General features: G+C 41.3%; 1 protein-coding gene across 6 annotated transcripts; it reads left to right on the top strand.

Moving 5' to 3' along the window:
• The first annotated feature begins 2,380 nt into the window (after positions 1-2,380).
• On the top strand, positions 2,381-17,329 carry LOC115840777 (zinc finger protein 300-like). 6 transcript variants are annotated; one of them, XM_060295483.1, is made up of 5 exons: positions 2,381-2,514; positions 4,592-4,636; positions 5,375-5,501; positions 5,792-5,887; positions 10,598-11,990. In XM_060295483.1, the coding sequence occupies exons 2-5, from the start codon at positions 4,622-4,624 to the stop codon at positions 11,524-11,526; spliced, it is 1,167 nt and encodes a 388-aa protein (XP_060151466.1). In that variant the 5' UTR covers positions 2,381-2,514; positions 4,592-4,621; the 3' UTR covers positions 11,527-11,990. The 6 variants fall into 6 exon arrangements, with proteins under 6 accessions (XP_060151466.1, XP_060151464.1, XP_069901313.1 ...); XM_060295481.1 differs by having other exon boundaries at positions 2,441-2,542; XM_070045212.1 differs by lacking the exons at positions 2,381-2,514; positions 10,598-11,990 and adding exons at positions 2,576-2,854; positions 17,239-17,329.
• Positions 17,330-17,854: the final 525 nt, after the last annotated feature.

Below are 17,854 nucleotides of genomic sequence, written 5' to 3' on the forward strand. Positions count from 1 at the left end.
TAGAACTGAAAGGGCAGCTGAAGTGACTAAGGCATTACTAAAAGAAATAATCCCCAGGTTTGGGCTCCCAGGATCCCTACAAAATGATAATGATCCAGCGTTTGTGTCTCAAGTGACGAAGGGGATAGTGAGTGCCCTGGGCATAAAATGGACGTTACACTCAGCCTGTCAAGAAAACTGGATGAAGATTCTTCTGACTGCTCTGCTCTACGTGTGGTTAGTCCCCGGTGGGGATAAGTTAAACTTAAATGCACCTGAACTCATGAATGGTAGATCCATTCCCCAAGCCCAAGAAGGGACACCCTAACCCCCTTGGAATGAAACAACTCAAGCTCTCCACGTAGGAAAAACCATGAAAGCTCTCACAGAATATGGTAACCATGAGCGGCCTGCACACACTGACCTGGTCCTATATCCCTTCCAGCCAGGAGAGTGGGTGTACCTAAAAACATGGAAAACAGGCAGCCCAAGACATCAACTCGCTCCTAAGTGGAACGCACCGCACTTAGTGATCCTAACCACCCATTCTGCCCTGAAGTTGCAGGGGATCACTCCGTGGGTACATCACACTCCAATGAAGAGGGCTCCTGAGCCCCAACCTCTCGAGAAATAACCCAAGACAACAGACACCATCCCCCACCCCCACCCCCACCCCGCTCCACACTACTCTTGTGAACCTCTCTCCAACCTAAAACTCCTTTTTCAAAAAAAGGCAAAAGATAAGTAATTGTATATGCCAAGCAATAGGAATTTTAGGATAACTGGATTGCCCTAGATTATCTGTTGGCTGACGAGGGAGGGGGTCTGTGCAAGTCAATATAACATGTTGCTTTTACATCAGTGTAAGTGGCCTGATTAAAGAAAGTGTAGACAGGCTACTAGAAAAACCAACTTGGTTAACAGAAGCCAGCCAGCCTAATCTGGCCAAATTTTGGAACAGGGTAAAACAAGCCCTCCCCAGCATCCTTGGTTTCTACGTTTCCTGGGCCCCTTAAGAACCATTGTCCTCTAGCTGATACATATTTGGGCCATGTAGTTTAAATTGTCTGGCATCCTTTGTCTCCAAAAGATTAGAATCTATAAAACTTCAAATGGTGGTCGCTCAGGGATACAAAGTCAGGGCTGAGGCCAGTCAACAATCAAACATATCTCAAGGCAGCAGGGGAGAAGTTGTGCTCCTCCACCTGGGGTTATGACAACACCCAAACTCGGCAGGAAGCAGTTGCAGAAGACAGACCCTCGCCCCTCAGCACCCGTCAAGAATGAGGGGCAGGTCAAAAGAAAGAGGGGGGATTTGCCACTTTGCCAAAGGCCACTAGGGTCCCCTGGGAAAAATAAGATGGAATCTAAGTGATAAGGTCCAACCTCTTCTTTTGTGCTTAGTCTAGTTTCACTGGCCTGTAGAGGGCCGTGTGCAGAGAGGCCTTGCACCTAACCCATCGCATCAGAGCTCCCAGAGCAGAAGCACCGTGCGCTGTGCTGGACACCCCATCTTGGCCTGAAGTGAGCGGAAGCCTGCGCAGGACATTCAATTCAAGATGGCGGTGGCAGCAGCGGTCGTGTGCAGACGCTGTACCCGGCACTTCAGTCTGAGGTGCGTGACCAACACGCCTAACCCTCACCCAGGAGATCTCCACCCCGCCCGCCACTGACAAGAACCCTATAAAGTAGCCCCGCTAATGGTCCTTCCAGGAGAACATGTGCTCTAGAGCGCCAGTTTGCACCTCTCCATTCTTTGACCACAGAATAAAGCTTTCTTTTGCTTCTGAAGTAGACCCTTCTTGGGGCCCGACTCCAAAGGGTCGGGAACACACCTTCTTAATATTGAACTCCCCTGAGAAGTAAATCTGTCTCCAAGCTTTTTCAAATTTTTCTCTTTAAATATTACCCAGACGAGTTAGCTATTGGTCATCATATTTGTGTAATCAATATAAATTTGTTTGTGTTCTTCGGAATTATCCCACTCAGTACTAACTTCAACCATTGTTAGCTTCAATTTGCAGGCATTTTAATAAAATCTGTAAGATGTATTTCCCATTTTGTCGTAACTTCATACTCACAGGCCCACAAAGAAAAGCCTTGGGTTCAAACTCAAATTCCAGAGTTAAGCCCTCAAACTTCTAGTGAAAGCCGATCCTGCCGGGAGAGTTCTTGAAACGGGGTAGGTACGGACGCCTCCTGGCACACTGCGCCTGTGCGTCATCCCCCAGTGGACCTTTCGCCGGGAAGGGGGTTGGGGACCGGGGCGGGAAACGCAGTGCTGGAATCAGGTGGAACGCGCCGGGGCCACACCTCACGCGCGCCTGGCCTCTCGCTGCGCGTGTGCGGCACCTCAGGGCGGGCGTTCTGGGAGATGTAGTTTGCAGTCGGAGGGAACACGCTCCAGCGAGCCCCGCGCGAGGCGGCTTCTTCTGCGCATGTGTGCGCTCCAAGTCCTCACGGTGGTGACCCCGCGCGGGGGTGAGGCCCGAGAGGTTAAGCCCTTCACCTGGCTGGCCTCGGTCGGGGCTGGAGGTGCGCCGTGCAGAGGCAGATGGCGCGGGTATGAGGCGGGTGGGGAGTAATAGAGCTCAGCCGGACTTCGGGGTAGAGGCGTGGACCGGCGTGTGTCAAAAGCTACGGTGACCCTTCCCAGCCCGAGTCCGTGAGCCCCGGGTGGGCGGGCTCCCGGGACTGCGTTCTTGCGGGTCGGGGATCGGGCGATGCAGGGGCTCTGCAAGTGTGGCGACCCGGAGCGCATCCACCAGTGGCCGGAGCGCACAAGTGTTTAATGCCCTCTGGGGTGTGGAAAGAGAACCAGGCTTTACTGAAGGTCTGAATTGTTGCCGGTGGAATGCTGCCTGCTTTTCCAAAGGTGTCTAGCTTTAACCCCACAGCAACCCTGTAAGTCAGTTTTTCAAACTATGAGTTGAAACCCAGTACGGTCGTGAGTATGGGTGATGAAATCTGTTCAGTTAGTAAAGACTAGTATTTTTATTTGCCAGTGCTTTTTAAAAGTTGTGTTATAATTTACGTAGAATAATTTGCACGTAACTTACAGAGAATAAAAATGTAAAAATTGTTGTATACACCCATTTAACCACCACACCATCAAAATACAAAACATTTTAATCCCCCAGAAAGTTCTGAACCTTCCCAGTCAATCATTCCCCCCGTATGCTGAGAAACAACCAGTTTTCCACTTTCTACAGGTTAATTTTGCCTTTATAGAACATCATATAAATGGAATTCTATAGTATGTACTCTTGTATGTGAACATTTAAAAAAATAAAATACTGTAAAATATCACATATGTATCCCATGTAATAAGCATTGTTTTATGAAACTTACTATAGCTACATATGTATTTTTTTTCAATGACTATTTTTTTGAGCATCTATGAGCCAAACACTTTCCTGGTGCTGGCTATTGACTATTCAGACAAAAATCCCTGCCTTTACGAAATTTTAGTTTTAGTTAAGTAGAGACAGTCAATAAACAATAAGCATAATAAATCAGTAAATTATGTAGTATACTAGAAGGTGATGTGTTATACAAAAAGAAAAAGTAGATCAGGGTAAGGGAAATGGGAGAAGGGTTAATTTTAAATTAGGTAGACAGGGAGCCCTCCTTGGTATCTGACGAAAGTCTTGATGAAATAGTGGAAGTGGGTGCTGGCCAGAGGGAACGGCTAGCATGGACGTGAGTGCGCACACACACACACAAACACGCACACACACCCCTACATTAACATTAGGTTGTTTTGTAAAATATATTTGTTAGCTTAATTTAAAAAGGGGTGGGTGGGTAAAGTCACTGGTACAACACAGGTATTATTTCCAATTTTACTGAGGCTCAGGAAGGTGAAGTGACTTGCTCGAGGTCAAATAGACAGCAGGTAAATTCAAGCCCAGATATTTGTTTCCAACTCTCCTACTTTTTACAACATGTCTCCCAGACTAAAACACAGCATTTGACTGAACTCTGCTCCTCCTCAGCTTAAACCACAGGGACCTGCACCTCAGTTCCCCTGGGGCAGATTCCAGACAGACTGTTGAATGAATCTCACCATGTGGACACTATATTTCCAAGTCTATAGATGTCTTTGCCTAGATCCTTGGTACCACTGAGAACCCAATACTGGTGCATCCTACTTTCAAACTGTAGCCTATCTGTAGTCCTACAGCCCTGGTTGGAGTCCACAGAACGCATGACTAGAGGGTCAGAGAAGGGTGTACATCAACTACCACTTAAATTTTGATAAATTTCTGACAACATCATTTTTGATGATTACAAATTTACTTGGGGGGTATATATCTATTTGACTAACCAGTTCTTTAATTTGCTCCAAATTTAAGTTTGTTAAAAAGTGCTACAACAGATATCCTTGTAGCTAAATCTTAGTGCAAATCTGTGGTTTTCTCAATGAATTCTGGAGGACCCCGGGGGAAATTCTCCCACAGTGTCTTCTTCAACCCAACTGTTGAGGCAGCTGTGTATGGGTTGTTATGGTCACCTGTGTCAGGGTTTATTACACCAGTGATTCTGGAATCTTCAAGTCATACCTGGTCTTACATGGCTCATTCTCTTAAACCTATCTCTGTCTTCATAGATCTCTGCCTTCACCCAAGGGTTACAGAAAATGACCAAGTCCCAGGTGAGTTAGTTTGTTTTGCTATACAGGACCAGTAGTACAGGATTGTAAAAATGACCACATGAGCTGAAATAGTTCAAAGCAATCTTAATAATCAATGAGATTTTCCCCATTGGTTACAATTATTCTGTGACCTTAAACTTTTTTGTCAGAACATTGAATCCTCTCTTGGTTATACAAGTATAGGGAAATGAAAAATAATAAAAACAAATATTTAGTGCACTGTAATTTGAAACATTGAGAAAGTGTTTTATTCTTCGTTAAAAAGCTTATCAAGAGCGGTTTGAACAGTGCCTTCTCATTGTATAACTTTTGACACTGAGTAAGCATTTTTTCTATGGCTTGACATACTGGCAAATTGGATCAGCTTCCAATATTTGATCCTTTGCATTTAGGACAGTCAGTTCTGGACATGTAGTGGGTACTCAGTAAATATTTGTTTAATGACTTATTATTAAATGAATGGCCTAATGGGTAATTATTTCACAAGTATGAAGTATTTCAAATATGAGTTTTGTGTCATGCACAAAATAGAACATAAATCTAGACAAACAGGCATCAAAGCAGTGCTGGGGAAACAGAATGAGACCAGTTTAGTGTAATATCCCCCCAAACGAAGTGGGACTAAATTTTGGGAAGCATTGTCAACTAATGAACATGGTTAGAAACAAGTTGCCATGCATTTTTTTCATTTTATGCGTCATAGATCATTTTAGTTGGAATAGAAATATGTCGTTACAGAGACCAGTAACTTTCAAGGACGTGGCTGTGGATTTCACCCAGGAGGAGTGGCAGTATCTGGACCCTCCCCAGATGGATCTGTACTGGGATGTGATGCTGGAGAACTGTATCAACCTCATCTCAGTGGGTGAGGACCGTTTCCCAGTGTTGATTGGTATGCACCTGGTTGACTGCTTTTCCCTTCTCAGTTGCTCCAAATTGCCAGCCCTCTGAAATACTTTTACTAGTGTGGCTCTGAGTCTCAGTTGATGACAACTGACAATCTTTGGGGAGATACGGCTACACGTTTGTTTAAAAAACCTCTTTTTAAGGTACAAGTGAGCACCTTTATCAGGCAGTCCCTGATGAAGCTGAGAGTTCTAAGGACCTGAAGCCCAAGTAGCTAGGTCCAAATCCCTTATCATTTCTCATTGACAGGATATAAAACCACCAAGCCTGCTCTGATCTACAAATTGGAACAAGGAGAAGAACCATGGATGGTGGAGAGAGAAATCTCAAGTTGGAGATACCCAGGTGAGTTAGGTGAAGAGTTGTGTGGATGGAAGTGAATGAAATGAAGTTCACAGTTGGTTAATGAGGGCTGGCATCTTTGAGAAATATGCTTCAGATTCTCTTCTTAAAGGCCTCGGACCTTTGGAAATAACTTGGGACAGTTAACATAAGTTTCATATCTACCTGAACACCATTTCTGTGTACCACCTTCACATATTAATGTGGGTTTTTTTGCATGGCTGTTAGAGACTTACAGTTTCTCCTTCAGGTGTATTCTGCCTGTGATCCCTATCAACTTCATTTAGGACCTTGAGAAGATTTTTTTTTTAATTGTGACAAAATATAGACAACATAAAATTTACCATTTTAACCATTTTAAAGTGTAGAGTTTAGTGGTATTAAGTATATTCACATTGTTGTGAGACCATTACCACCATCCATCTCTAGAACTCTTTCATCATCACAAACTGAAACCATTAAACAATAACTCTGTTCCACCTTCCGCCAGCCACTGGTACCCACTATTCTACTTTCTATAGCTACGAATTTGACTATTCTAGATACCTCATATAAGTGGAATCTTAGAATATTTGTCCTCTTGTGTCTGATTTATTTCACTTAGCATAATATCTCAAAGTTCATCTATATTGTAGCATGTGTCATTCCTTTTTATGGCTGAATAATATTCCATTGTAGTATATACCACATTTTATTTATCCATTCATCTACCAGTGAACATTTGAGTTGTTACATTTTAGTTGTTGTGAATATTCCTTCTATGAACATTGGTGTACAGATATCTGTTTGAGTCTCTGCTTTCAATTCTTTCAGGTACATACTCAGAAGGGAAATTGCTGGATCATGTGGTAATTCTCTATTTACATTTTTAAGGAATTCCCATGATATTTTCCACAGCTACTGCACAATTTTACATTACCACCACAATGCACAAGTGTTCCAATTTCTCCACATCCTCACCAACACTTGTTATTTTCTAGTTTTTTTAAATAAATAGTCATTCTAATTGGTATGAAGTGTATCTCATTATGGTTTTGATTTGCATTTCCCTAGTGATTAGTGATGTTGAGCATCTTTTCATGTGCTTATTGGCCATTTGTATATCTTCTTTGAAGAAGTGTCTATTCAAGTTCTTTGCCTATTTTATTTTATTTTAATGTATTTATTTTATTTTATTTTTGGCTGCACTGGGTCTTTGTTGCTGCGCAAGTTTTCTTTAGTTGTGGTGAGCAGGGGCTACTCTTCCTTGTGGTGCATGGGCTTCTCATTGTGGTGGCTTCTCTTGTTGCGGAGCACAGGCTCTAGGCACATGGGCTTTAGTAGTCATGGCTTGCGGGCTCTAGAGCGCAGGCTCAGTAGTTGTGGTACACGGGCTTAGTTGCTCCGTGGCATGTGGGATCTTCCCGGACCAGGGCTCGAACCCATGTCCCTGGCACTGGCAGGTGGATTCTTAACCACTGTGCCACCAGGGAAGCCCCCCTCTTTGCCTATTTATAACTGGGTTGTTTCTTTATATATTCTGGATATTAATCCTTTACAAAATATATGATTTGCAAGTATTTTCTCACATTCTGTGGGAATGTAAAATTGTGCAGTAGCTGTGGAAAATATCATGGGAATTCCTTAAAAATGTAAATAGAGAATAGAGAATTACCACATGATCCAGCAATTTCCCTTAATAGTGTCCTTTGACACACAAAAGGTTTTAATTTTGATGAAATCCAGGGGCTTCCCTGGTGGCGCAGTGGTTGAGAGTCTGCCTGCCAGTTTACCTATTTTTTCTTTTGTTGCCTATGCTTTTGGTGTTATATCCAAGAAATCATTGCCAAATCCAACTCCATGAGGCTTTTTTCTGTATTTTCATCTAAGTGTTTTATCTTTTTTTTTTTTTTTTTGGCCACTCTGTGGTCAAGTGGGAAATTAGTTCCCCAATCAGGGATCGAACCTGCACCCCCTGCAGTGGAAGTGCGGAGTCTTAACTACTGGACCACCAGGGAAGTCCCAAATAAGTGTTTTATCATTTTAGCTCTTTAAGTCTTTGCTCCATTTTCAGTTAATTTTTGTATATGACATAAGATAAGGATACAACTTCATTCTTTTGCATGTAGGTATCCAGTTTTCCTAGCACCATTTATTGAAAAGACTGTCCTTTCCCCATTGAATGATCTTGCTACTCTTGTAGAAAATCATTTAACCATATACATGAGGGTTTATTTCTGGGCTCTCTATTCTATTCCTTTGCTCTGTCTATCTGTCTTTATGTCATGACAACACTGTCTTGATCACTGTGGCTTTGTAGTATGTTTTAAAATCAGGAAGTGTTAGTTATCCAACTTTGTTCTTTTTTTGGAGTGTTTCACTACTCGGAGTCCCTTGAGATTCCATGTGAATTTTAAGATGGATTTTTCTATCTCTGCTAAAAAGTCACTGGAGTTGGACCTAGAGTTTTTGATCTTCATTTCTCTAGCATTCTAGCCTACCCACCATCACCCTTGCGTTGTCATAGTGTCTTTTTTTTTTTTAACATTATATTAATTTCCCAGGGCTGCAATTTAAAAATTACCACAGGGCTTCCCTGGTGGCGCAGTGGTTGAGAGTCCGCCTGCCAATGCAGGGGACGCGGGTTCATGCCTCGGTCTGGGAAGATCCCACATGCCGCAGAGTGGCTGGGCTCATGAGCCATGGCCGCTGAGCCTGTGCATCTGGAGCCTGTGCTCTGCAACGGGAGAGGCCACAACAGTGAGAGGCCCACGTACAGCAAAAAAAAAAAAAAAAAGAAAAAAGAAAATTACCACAAACTAGGCTTAAAACAGCAGAAATTAATTGTCTTACAGGTATGGAGGTCAGAAGTTCAAACTCAAGGAACTTCTGGCCTCATGGAGTTTGGGGCCCAACATGGTGGTACATGAAAGCACTCTGGTTCCCCAACCTGTGAACTTTCTGAACCCCCTCCTTTAGGGTTTTTATGGAGGCTCCATTACATAGGCACGATTGATTAAATCATTGGCCACTGGTGAGTACTTCAGCCTCCAGCCCTTCTCCCCTCTCTGGAAGTTGAGGCATGAAACTGAAAGTTCCAGTCCTCTAATCACATTGTTGGCTCCACTGGCAACCAGCCCCGATCCTAAGATGCTTCCCGTAAGTCACTTATTAACATAACAAAAGACAACTTTATGACTCTCATCACTTAGGAAATTACAAGGGTTTTTGGAGCTCTGTGCCAGAAACAGGGACAAAGATGAAATATATATTTCTTATTATAAATCACAGTATCACTGGGATAAAAGATATGTGTTGAAGCCTCTGGGGTTCCAGTGGTAGATATAGAATAGAAATTTACTCACTTTCTTTAAAGAGTGATGACTTACATGTTGGGAACTGGGCCAGGAAGCTCGGTAGGATTGTCAAATTCTGAGCCAAGGGGTGCCTTTATTGCTCTGGATATAGGTAGCATAAGTGTAACAGTAGTCAGGTACTGTCAGAAGTTTATAAAATATCAATAGATAAAAATGAAGATTGATAGGAATTTAGACACAGGGTGAGAAATCTACTGCTTAAGGTTACATTAATAGAATCCAGACGCTTGGAAAACATGATATAAAGCAGAAAGTGGCAAGGACATAGTTGTCTGAGGATCAGTAATAATAAATATAATAATATATAACTAGTGAAACATTACATGCTAGGCAGTATTCTGAGTACTTAAAGCAATTGACTCGTTTAATCCTCACAAAATCCTGTAAGATAGGTGCTATTATTATCCTTTTTTATAGAAGGGGAAATTGAGGCCCAAAGAGATTAACTTGACTTGTGCCACACATCTAATTAGTGATGAAACTAAGATTGTAATCTGGATTCAGAGCCCACGTGCTTAATGACAATTCATTTTCCATCTGTGGTAGGTAGAGAGCAAGGTAGGGAGAACATTTAAAAGTCAGGATTGACTCACTATCTATGAACTATTATAGAATAATATGATACACTCAGTAATCAGAATTTAGCAGTGACTCTAATCCTGAAGCAAGCTTGGCTTATCCTATGGCATATTTTCCTCTTACTGGACATAGGAATTCCTGCGCCCTCACACCTATACAAGAATGAATTACCATTATACTGGCTACAAAATTGTTCCTGTTTACAAGTAGAATTGATGGTTTTATAAAATCAGTTTCATGCTGCTGGATGAATAGACAAGAGCTCAAAGACACTGGAAGCAAAGAGACAAGTGAAGATTAAACTACAGCAATCCAACAATGAGTTGATGAGACACTAGCTCAAATCTCTCTGTTCCTCATCCAGTCCTTCCTTTATTTCCTCTAATCACCATTTTGCCCTAGTCACGTTTATTTCTCCTAGATGGGCTCTTCCCATTGACCCTGTAGCAGCTGTTCTTCTTTGTTCCTTTTTACTACTTCTTGGCATTATTTCCATTTTTCTCCCCAGTTTACAAAGTCTTGTTTGCATATAGTCAAATATATTTATGTTCATTGTCATATTATCTAGTTCTTTTACTACTACTACAGGCTTTTTAAAAGTTGTGGCTTTCCTGCTAAGCTCAGGGGTATAGATTCCATTTAGCCTTGGTATTTCTTTTAGATATGGATACTGGGTCTGCAAGTAAAGATTCAATCTCACAATAGGGCAAAAAGCTATGAGTCATAATACATTAGCAGAAATATTCACCAACATATAGTTTATTATGCTTCCTTCTAGAAGAAGTCTGGCAAGTTGATGACCACGTGGAGAGGCACCGAGAGAACCAAGGAACACTTTTCAGGCATGTTGCATTCATTGACCAGAAAACTGTGACGGAGGAAAAGCGTAACAATTGTAATGCACTTGAAAATAGATGTCATCTTAGCACAGCCTTTGTTTCTTCAAAACAAAGACTCCAAAGACATGACCCGTATGGTAGAAGTTTTAACTATTTAGACTTATTTAGTGGTAACAGAAGATATGCAAGAAAAAATGAATGTAGTGAATGTGGGAAAGCCTTCTTCCAGAAGTCAGACCTCATTATACATAAGAGAGCTCATACAGGAGAAAAGCCCTTTGTATGTACTGAGTGTGGTAAAGGCTTCAGCAAGAAATCAAATCTCGTTATACATCTGAGAATCCATACTCTAGAGAAACCTTATGAGTGTACTGAATGTAGAAAAGCTTTCTCCCATAAGTCACACCTCATTGAACATCAGAGAATTCACACTGGGGAGAAACCCTATGAGTGTAATGAGTGTGGGAAAGCCTTTTTCCAAAAATCACACCTCAATATTCACCAGAGGACTCATACTGGAGAGAAACCCTATGTGTGTGATGAATGTGGGAGAGCCTTCAGCATGAAGTCACACCTCTTTGTACATTGGAGAATACACACAGGAGAGAAACCTTATGTGTGTACCAGGTGTGAGAGAGCTTTCAGTGAAGTGTCCTGCCTTATTAGACATAAGAAAATCCATACTGGGGAGAAACCTTATGAATGTAATGTGTGTAAAAAAGCCTTTTCTGAGAAGTCTGACCTCATTATACATCACAGAACTCACACAGAAGAAAAACCCTATGAATGCAATCAATGTGGGAAAGCCTTCAGACATAGCTCAGCCCTCTGTCGCCATAAGAGGACTCATAAAGAAAAAGTTTCTTAAAAGAGAAACTAATGTGGGAATATCTTCAACTAAAAATTACAGTGACAGAAAGCCTTCATTAGAAATCAAACCTTATTATGTATCAAGAAGTCTTAAGAAGAAGCCTATTAATTCAACAAATTTAGAAAAGTATGTAGCTATGTTTCTGTAGAAATCATATTTCAGATGTGATGCCAAAGTATGTCTAGAAGATATTACAGAAAGTACACCTCCTTGTTAAAGGATACATGCTTACTGTGGACTACAAAGACTTTTGAAATATTAATAAGTGGGCTAGTCAAAACAAAATTAGAAAATCATATATGGACAGTCTGCAAAATATGAAAGCATTATATTCCAAACTGTTCTACATTACATTATGCACCACATAACGTAAATCATATAGGTATTGGAATTGCTTATGTGAAGCTAACAATTACGAACATAAAATAAGCATTATATATGTAGAATGCCATTACCAATTATTTTCCACATTAAATAATACTATTTTTTCTTTTTTTAAATTTTAAATTTTTTTTTATTTTTTGGCTGTGCTGCACAGCTTGCAGGATCTTTGTTCCCCAACCAGAGATTGAACCCAGGCCATGGCAATGAAAGTGCAGAGTCCTAACCATTGGACCACCAGGGAATTCCCTATTTTTTCTTTTAACAAAGTATGAATTGTAACAAAACATAGGGCATCCTAAATAAGAATTCTAAAGTATAAAATAAACTTTTTTCCTGTTGTTTGTTGGCATATATAAGACTCCTGCTACCTCTTGATCAGTGATAAGAGTATGTAAATGTATTGTTATTTACATAAAGTATATATGAGATAGATATCATATGAGAGTGAGCAAAAGAAAGTAGCCATGGCCTCTTACAACACTCACTACAATTTAAATAGTTGTTTTTGGTGACTAAATTACCCCCCTCCTTTTTTTTTTTTTTTTTTTGCAGTATGTAGGCCTCTCACTGTCGTGGCCTCTCCCGTTGCGGAGCACAGGCTCCGGACACGCAGGCCCAACTGCTCCGCAGCATGTGGGATCTGCCCACCCCAGCTCCATGTTACAGGAGCTCAATTGTAGTCAGCTCCAACTGAGAAGACTTGGGCTCCCATTCCCAGCCTAGCTGTTTCTTATACAGTAGCTCTACCCAAGACAAGGTAGGCCAAGAATACTGGGGCCCTGATCCACCCCCCTCCAGGCTTTATGTTTGTAGGGCAAATGTTCCACGCCAGGGGGTGATGGGGGACCGAAAGCTGAAAGGACAGCAGGCTATTTTCCAAACTCCCATTTATAGAGCAGAGGTTCCATACGGGGAGGAGTAAATCAAAAAGACCTCGGGCTTCCATTTCTCCTCCCAAATCCCACTTGCAGGGAGGAGTTTCCATGCCAAGAGGAGAAACCGAGACGCTTCCTCAGCTCCAATGCAATAGTGTAGACATCTGTCCAGGCAAGAGGAAGGACTGGAAGCTCCAGAGCTCCACAGAGGGACCTGACTTTATTTAGTACACAGTGTGAAGGAATGCTTGACTTCAGACATTGTTGAAAACAGAGATCTTAGTGGCAAGCAATTAGAATTCTATTCCATAAAATAAGTAGCAACAAATGAAATAGCAGGCCACCCGAAAGTTTAACAGAGGGAACCAGAGAAATAGCTTAAAAAGTGCCCTGGAAGATCACAGTTATCCCTGTCTGGAAGGCTGTGCACACATCTAGGTTTCACACTCAGAACCAACCGGAGCAGGCACTTGAAAGGTATAGTCACTAACTGAACATAGGCCAGACTTGAAAGAATTCTCTAAGTCACACACAGATCCATTAGCAGAGAGTGGAAGCTTTACTGGCTCAAGGAACTTAGGGACACCTCTGACCAATCACTGGCTGAACATTACAATAATTTGGGCCCAGGGGTGACTTCTTGGAAGCCAGGCTTGGGGTGGGAGATGGGAGAACTGAGCAGTAACATCAGAGATTATACACGGTGGAGGAAAATAGACGTCACAAGATTAGTCCAGGCAAGGTACTTTAAAAAACTAACAAAATAAAACAGCAAATTCACAAGCCCTGAAGGGGATGTATCAGAACCCAAAGCTCCTACAATATAGTATCTCAAAAACTATGAGAGATGCAAAGAAACAGAATAGTATATCCCTTGTACAGGAAAAACAGTGGCAATAGAAACTACCTTTGAGGAGGCCCAAATGTTAAACTTTTAAGGCAAAAACTCCCAAAAAAGCTATTATAAATATGTTCAAAAGCTAAAGGAAACTATGTTCATGAAAGTAGCTCATGAATAGAGAATGTCAATAGATAAAATTATTTGAAAGAACCAAACGAATTCTGGAGTTGAGAAGTACAATACCTGAAATAAAGATTCACTGTAGGGGATCAACAGTAGATTTAAGTTGGCAGAAGAATGAGTGAATTTGAAAATAGATCATTAGAGATGATACGATCTGAGAACAGAGAGAAAAAAAAGAATGAAGTAAAATGAACTGAGCAGACTTCTGGTTTCTTATCTGACAGAAAAATCTTAGAATTTGTCACCATCATCTTCACAACCAGAAAAAAAAAATCTGAACAAGTTGGAAATCAACAGTTCTTCTCACTTCCTATAGAGAATTTAGGTTACAGGACAAACTCCTTCCCTGAAAACTAGAGAAAATGGAAGATACTGAGAGGTTACTAGGAACAAGCTCACCAGAGGAGCCAGTATAGGTAGGAACACTTAGATTGTAATTGATGAATGGCTGGAAACTCAGTGTGAAGTAGACTGAGAGTTAAAAACTCTGAGGGTTCAGTCTTAGGGGGACCTCCACACTTTCATGAGTCATCTCCAGGAACCCCCCCCCAAGTTCTTCAGGTAACAATCAGAAAAAAGTTCCTTCCTGCCTCTGACAGAGGGAGCAAAAATGTAACCATTTTGAAATAAACCCAGAGGATTCTGTTCTTTTTAAGATAAGACTTGCATCCAAAGAAACTGTTTTCACTAGAGCCTAAGGGAAGAACTATTTTTAAGAAGGGGCTTGCATCAAAAGAAACTATTTTAACTTGAGGGAAGGAAAATATTCCACTCCGCCCCTCTCTAGTCTTTGACATGGAGGAAAAGAAATATCCAACACGGGCCCCCTTTAACCTTCATGTCTCACCTGGGGGGTAGGAGAAGCTAAGAACACTTGTAAAAGTCACAGCCGCAAATCACAGCCTCACTAAACGACTGGCACCTAATCATAGGATTATAGAATGCTCTCCTCCCTCCACATCTTACCATCACATCAGTCAACCTGTATAATAACAGTGGGTTACAGCTAAAATAACTGCAAAGCTCAGATGCTATTTGAGCAGAAGTGTTTAGAGAAAACTAAAGATAACACAGGAGACAAAAATAAGGACACTGGAGGAAATTTTACCTCTCACATCTACAGCTACAGCAAACAAAAAACTCGGCCAAACTGCTAGCCAGGTAAACATAAAATTGGTGTTGGAGAATTAGTGTAGAAAAAACCTGCACATCTGGCATCAGGAGTCGTGTCAGAAAAAAGATACCAGACCCTTCAAAAGTTTAAGGAGAAATGCTCTCTCAAATAAAATTTGAGGTGCCAGTAGACCTGTCTTGCAAGAAAGGTTAAAATATCTTCCCAGAAAGAAGGAAAATGATATAGGTCAGAAACTCAAGATCTCGGGACTTCCCTGGTAGCACAGTGGTTAAGAATCCACCTGCCAATGCAGGGGACACGGGTCCGATCCCTGGTCCAGGAAGATCCCACATGCCGCAGAGCAACTAAGCCCATGCGCCACAACTACTGAGCCTGCACCCTAGAGCCCATGAACCACAACTTCTGAAGCCCGTGTGCCTAGAGCCCTTGCTCTGCAACAAGAGAAGCCACGGCAATGAGAAACACGGGCACCGCAACAAAGAGTAGCCCCAGCTCGCCACAACTAGAGAAAGCCGGCGCGCAGCAATGATGACCCAAGGCAGCCAAAAATAAATATAGAAAAGAAAAGAAAAGAAAAGAAACTCAAGAGCTCCATAAGGGAAGGAAGAGTGTTGGAGAAGGAATAAATTAAGGCAAAATACAATTTTTTATTTTCCTTAGTCTTAATTGATCTAAATAATAAGTTTGTTCAAAATAATGGCAGTATATTGGTTGATTACAGCCTATGGGTAAGTGAAAGGAATGACAGCAATGTCATAGGGATGGGAGGGAGGAATTATCTTTTAATCTGTGTCTTTATATTTAAGTGAGTTTCTTGTAGGCAACATGCATTGCTTGCTGGTGGGAATGTAAAATGATGCAGCCACTTTGGAAAACACTCTGCAAGTTCCTCAAATGACCAACCATAGAGTTACCATAGCACCCAACAACTCCACTCCTATGTATATACCCAAGAAGAAAGAAAACATATGTTCATGTAAAACCTTGTACACAAATGCTCAAAGCACTACTCTTCACAATAACTAAAAGGTATAAACCACCTAAATGTCCACCAGCTGATGAATGAATAGCAAAATGTGGTATATCTATGTAATGGAATATTATTCGGCCATAAAACAGAATGAAATACACAACACAACATAGATGAAGCTTGAAAACATGCTAAGTAAATGAAGCCAGTCACAAAAGACTATGTATCACATGATTCAATTTATATGAACTGTCCAGTATAGACAATTCTGCAGAGACAAAGAGTAGACTAGTGGTTGCTTAGGGTTGGAGGAGGAGATGAGGAAATAAGGGGATTATGGCTAAAGGATATCAAATGTCTTTCTGAGGTGATGAAAATGTTCTGATGTTGACTGTGGAGATTGCTGCACATGTCTGTAAATATACCGAAACCATTGAATTTTATTCTCTAAATGGGTGAATTGTGTGGTGTGTGAACTATATCTCCATAAATCTGTTTTTAAAGATTGAAGTGTTGGGCCTATAACATATAGAGGTATAATATATTTTACAGTGCAAAGGAAGGGAGAAAGAAAGAAGTTCTAGGGGAGTAACGATGTGACAACAGGTGGTAACTTGAAACCACAGGAAGAACTGAAGTGTACCAGAAATGATAAATGTTTGGGGTTTTTTTAAAGTTTATTTGTGTGCATCCTTTCTTCTCTTGGTTTCTTCAAAAAAACATAAAATTAGGGACTTCCCTGGTGGTCCAGTGGTTAAGACTCGGCACTTCCACTATGCCGGGGGCATGGGTTCGATTCCTGGTCGGAGAACTAAGATCCCACGTGCCCCGTGGTGCAGCCAAAAGGACATAAAATTATATAAAGCAACAATTATAACACTGTACTGTTGGGTTTTAACATACATAGACAAAATATATATTAAATAGTAGCACAAAAGTGGGCAGAGTGGAGCACATTTTCTATATATCACTGGAATTAAGTTAGTATTAATCTGAAGGAAATTATGATAGAGAGAGATTGTCTAAATCCTAGAGCAACAAATAACAAATAGTTTAAAAATCAATAGATACTCAGCCCTCAAAAATGGAGAGCCTAACTTCTCAGTCCTTACGTGTATGCTATGCCTAGCGATTTCCAAAGTGAATAGTATAGAAAGAAATGCTGAAATAGTAACTTTACAGTGGAGAAACATGGACCAACACTACCTTAGACAGATGACCAATGTCAATATCAACACTGATAAGTCATGTTGATAGCATGAACCCTTGATATAATATGATGAAATGGTGCTTTACCTCTGTGGTCTTCCTCCCTTTGCAGTCTAAGCATGAGAAAAACATCAAGAAAATCTCAACAGGGGGACATTCCACAAAATCCCTGACCAGTACTTCTCAAAACTGTTGAGGCGGGGCTTCCCTGGTGGCGCAGTGGTTGAGAGTCCGCCTGCCGATGCAGGGGACACGGGTTCGTGCCCCGGTCCGGGAAGATCCCACATGCCGAGGAGCGGCTGGGCCCGTGAGCCATGGCCGCTGAGCCTGCGCGTCTGGAGCCTGTGCTCTGCAACGGGAGAGGCCACGACAGTGAGAGGCCCACATACCGCAAAAAAAAAAAAAAAACAAAACTGTTGAGGTTATGAAAACAAGGAAAGTCAGAGAAACTGCTTCAGCCAAGAGGAGCCTAAGGAGACATGATGGCTAAATATAATGTAGTATCCTAGGTGGAATCCTGGAACAGAAAAAGGACATCAGATAAAAACTAAAGAAATCTGAATAAAGTGTGGACTTTAGTTAATAATGATGTATCACCATTGGTTCACTTATTGTAACAAATATACCCTAGTAATGTAATATGTTAATAGTAGAGAAACTACTTAAAATAATGGGATCAATGGTATATAAAGTCTTGACTTTAGATCTACATGCTAGAGAATCCACAA

This window comes from Globicephala melas, chromosome 3 (genome assembly GCF_963455315.2).
Source record: "Globicephala melas chromosome 3, mGloMel1.2, whole genome shotgun sequence".
Lineage (NCBI taxonomy): Eukaryota > Metazoa > Chordata > Mammalia > Artiodactyla > Delphinidae > Globicephala > Globicephala melas.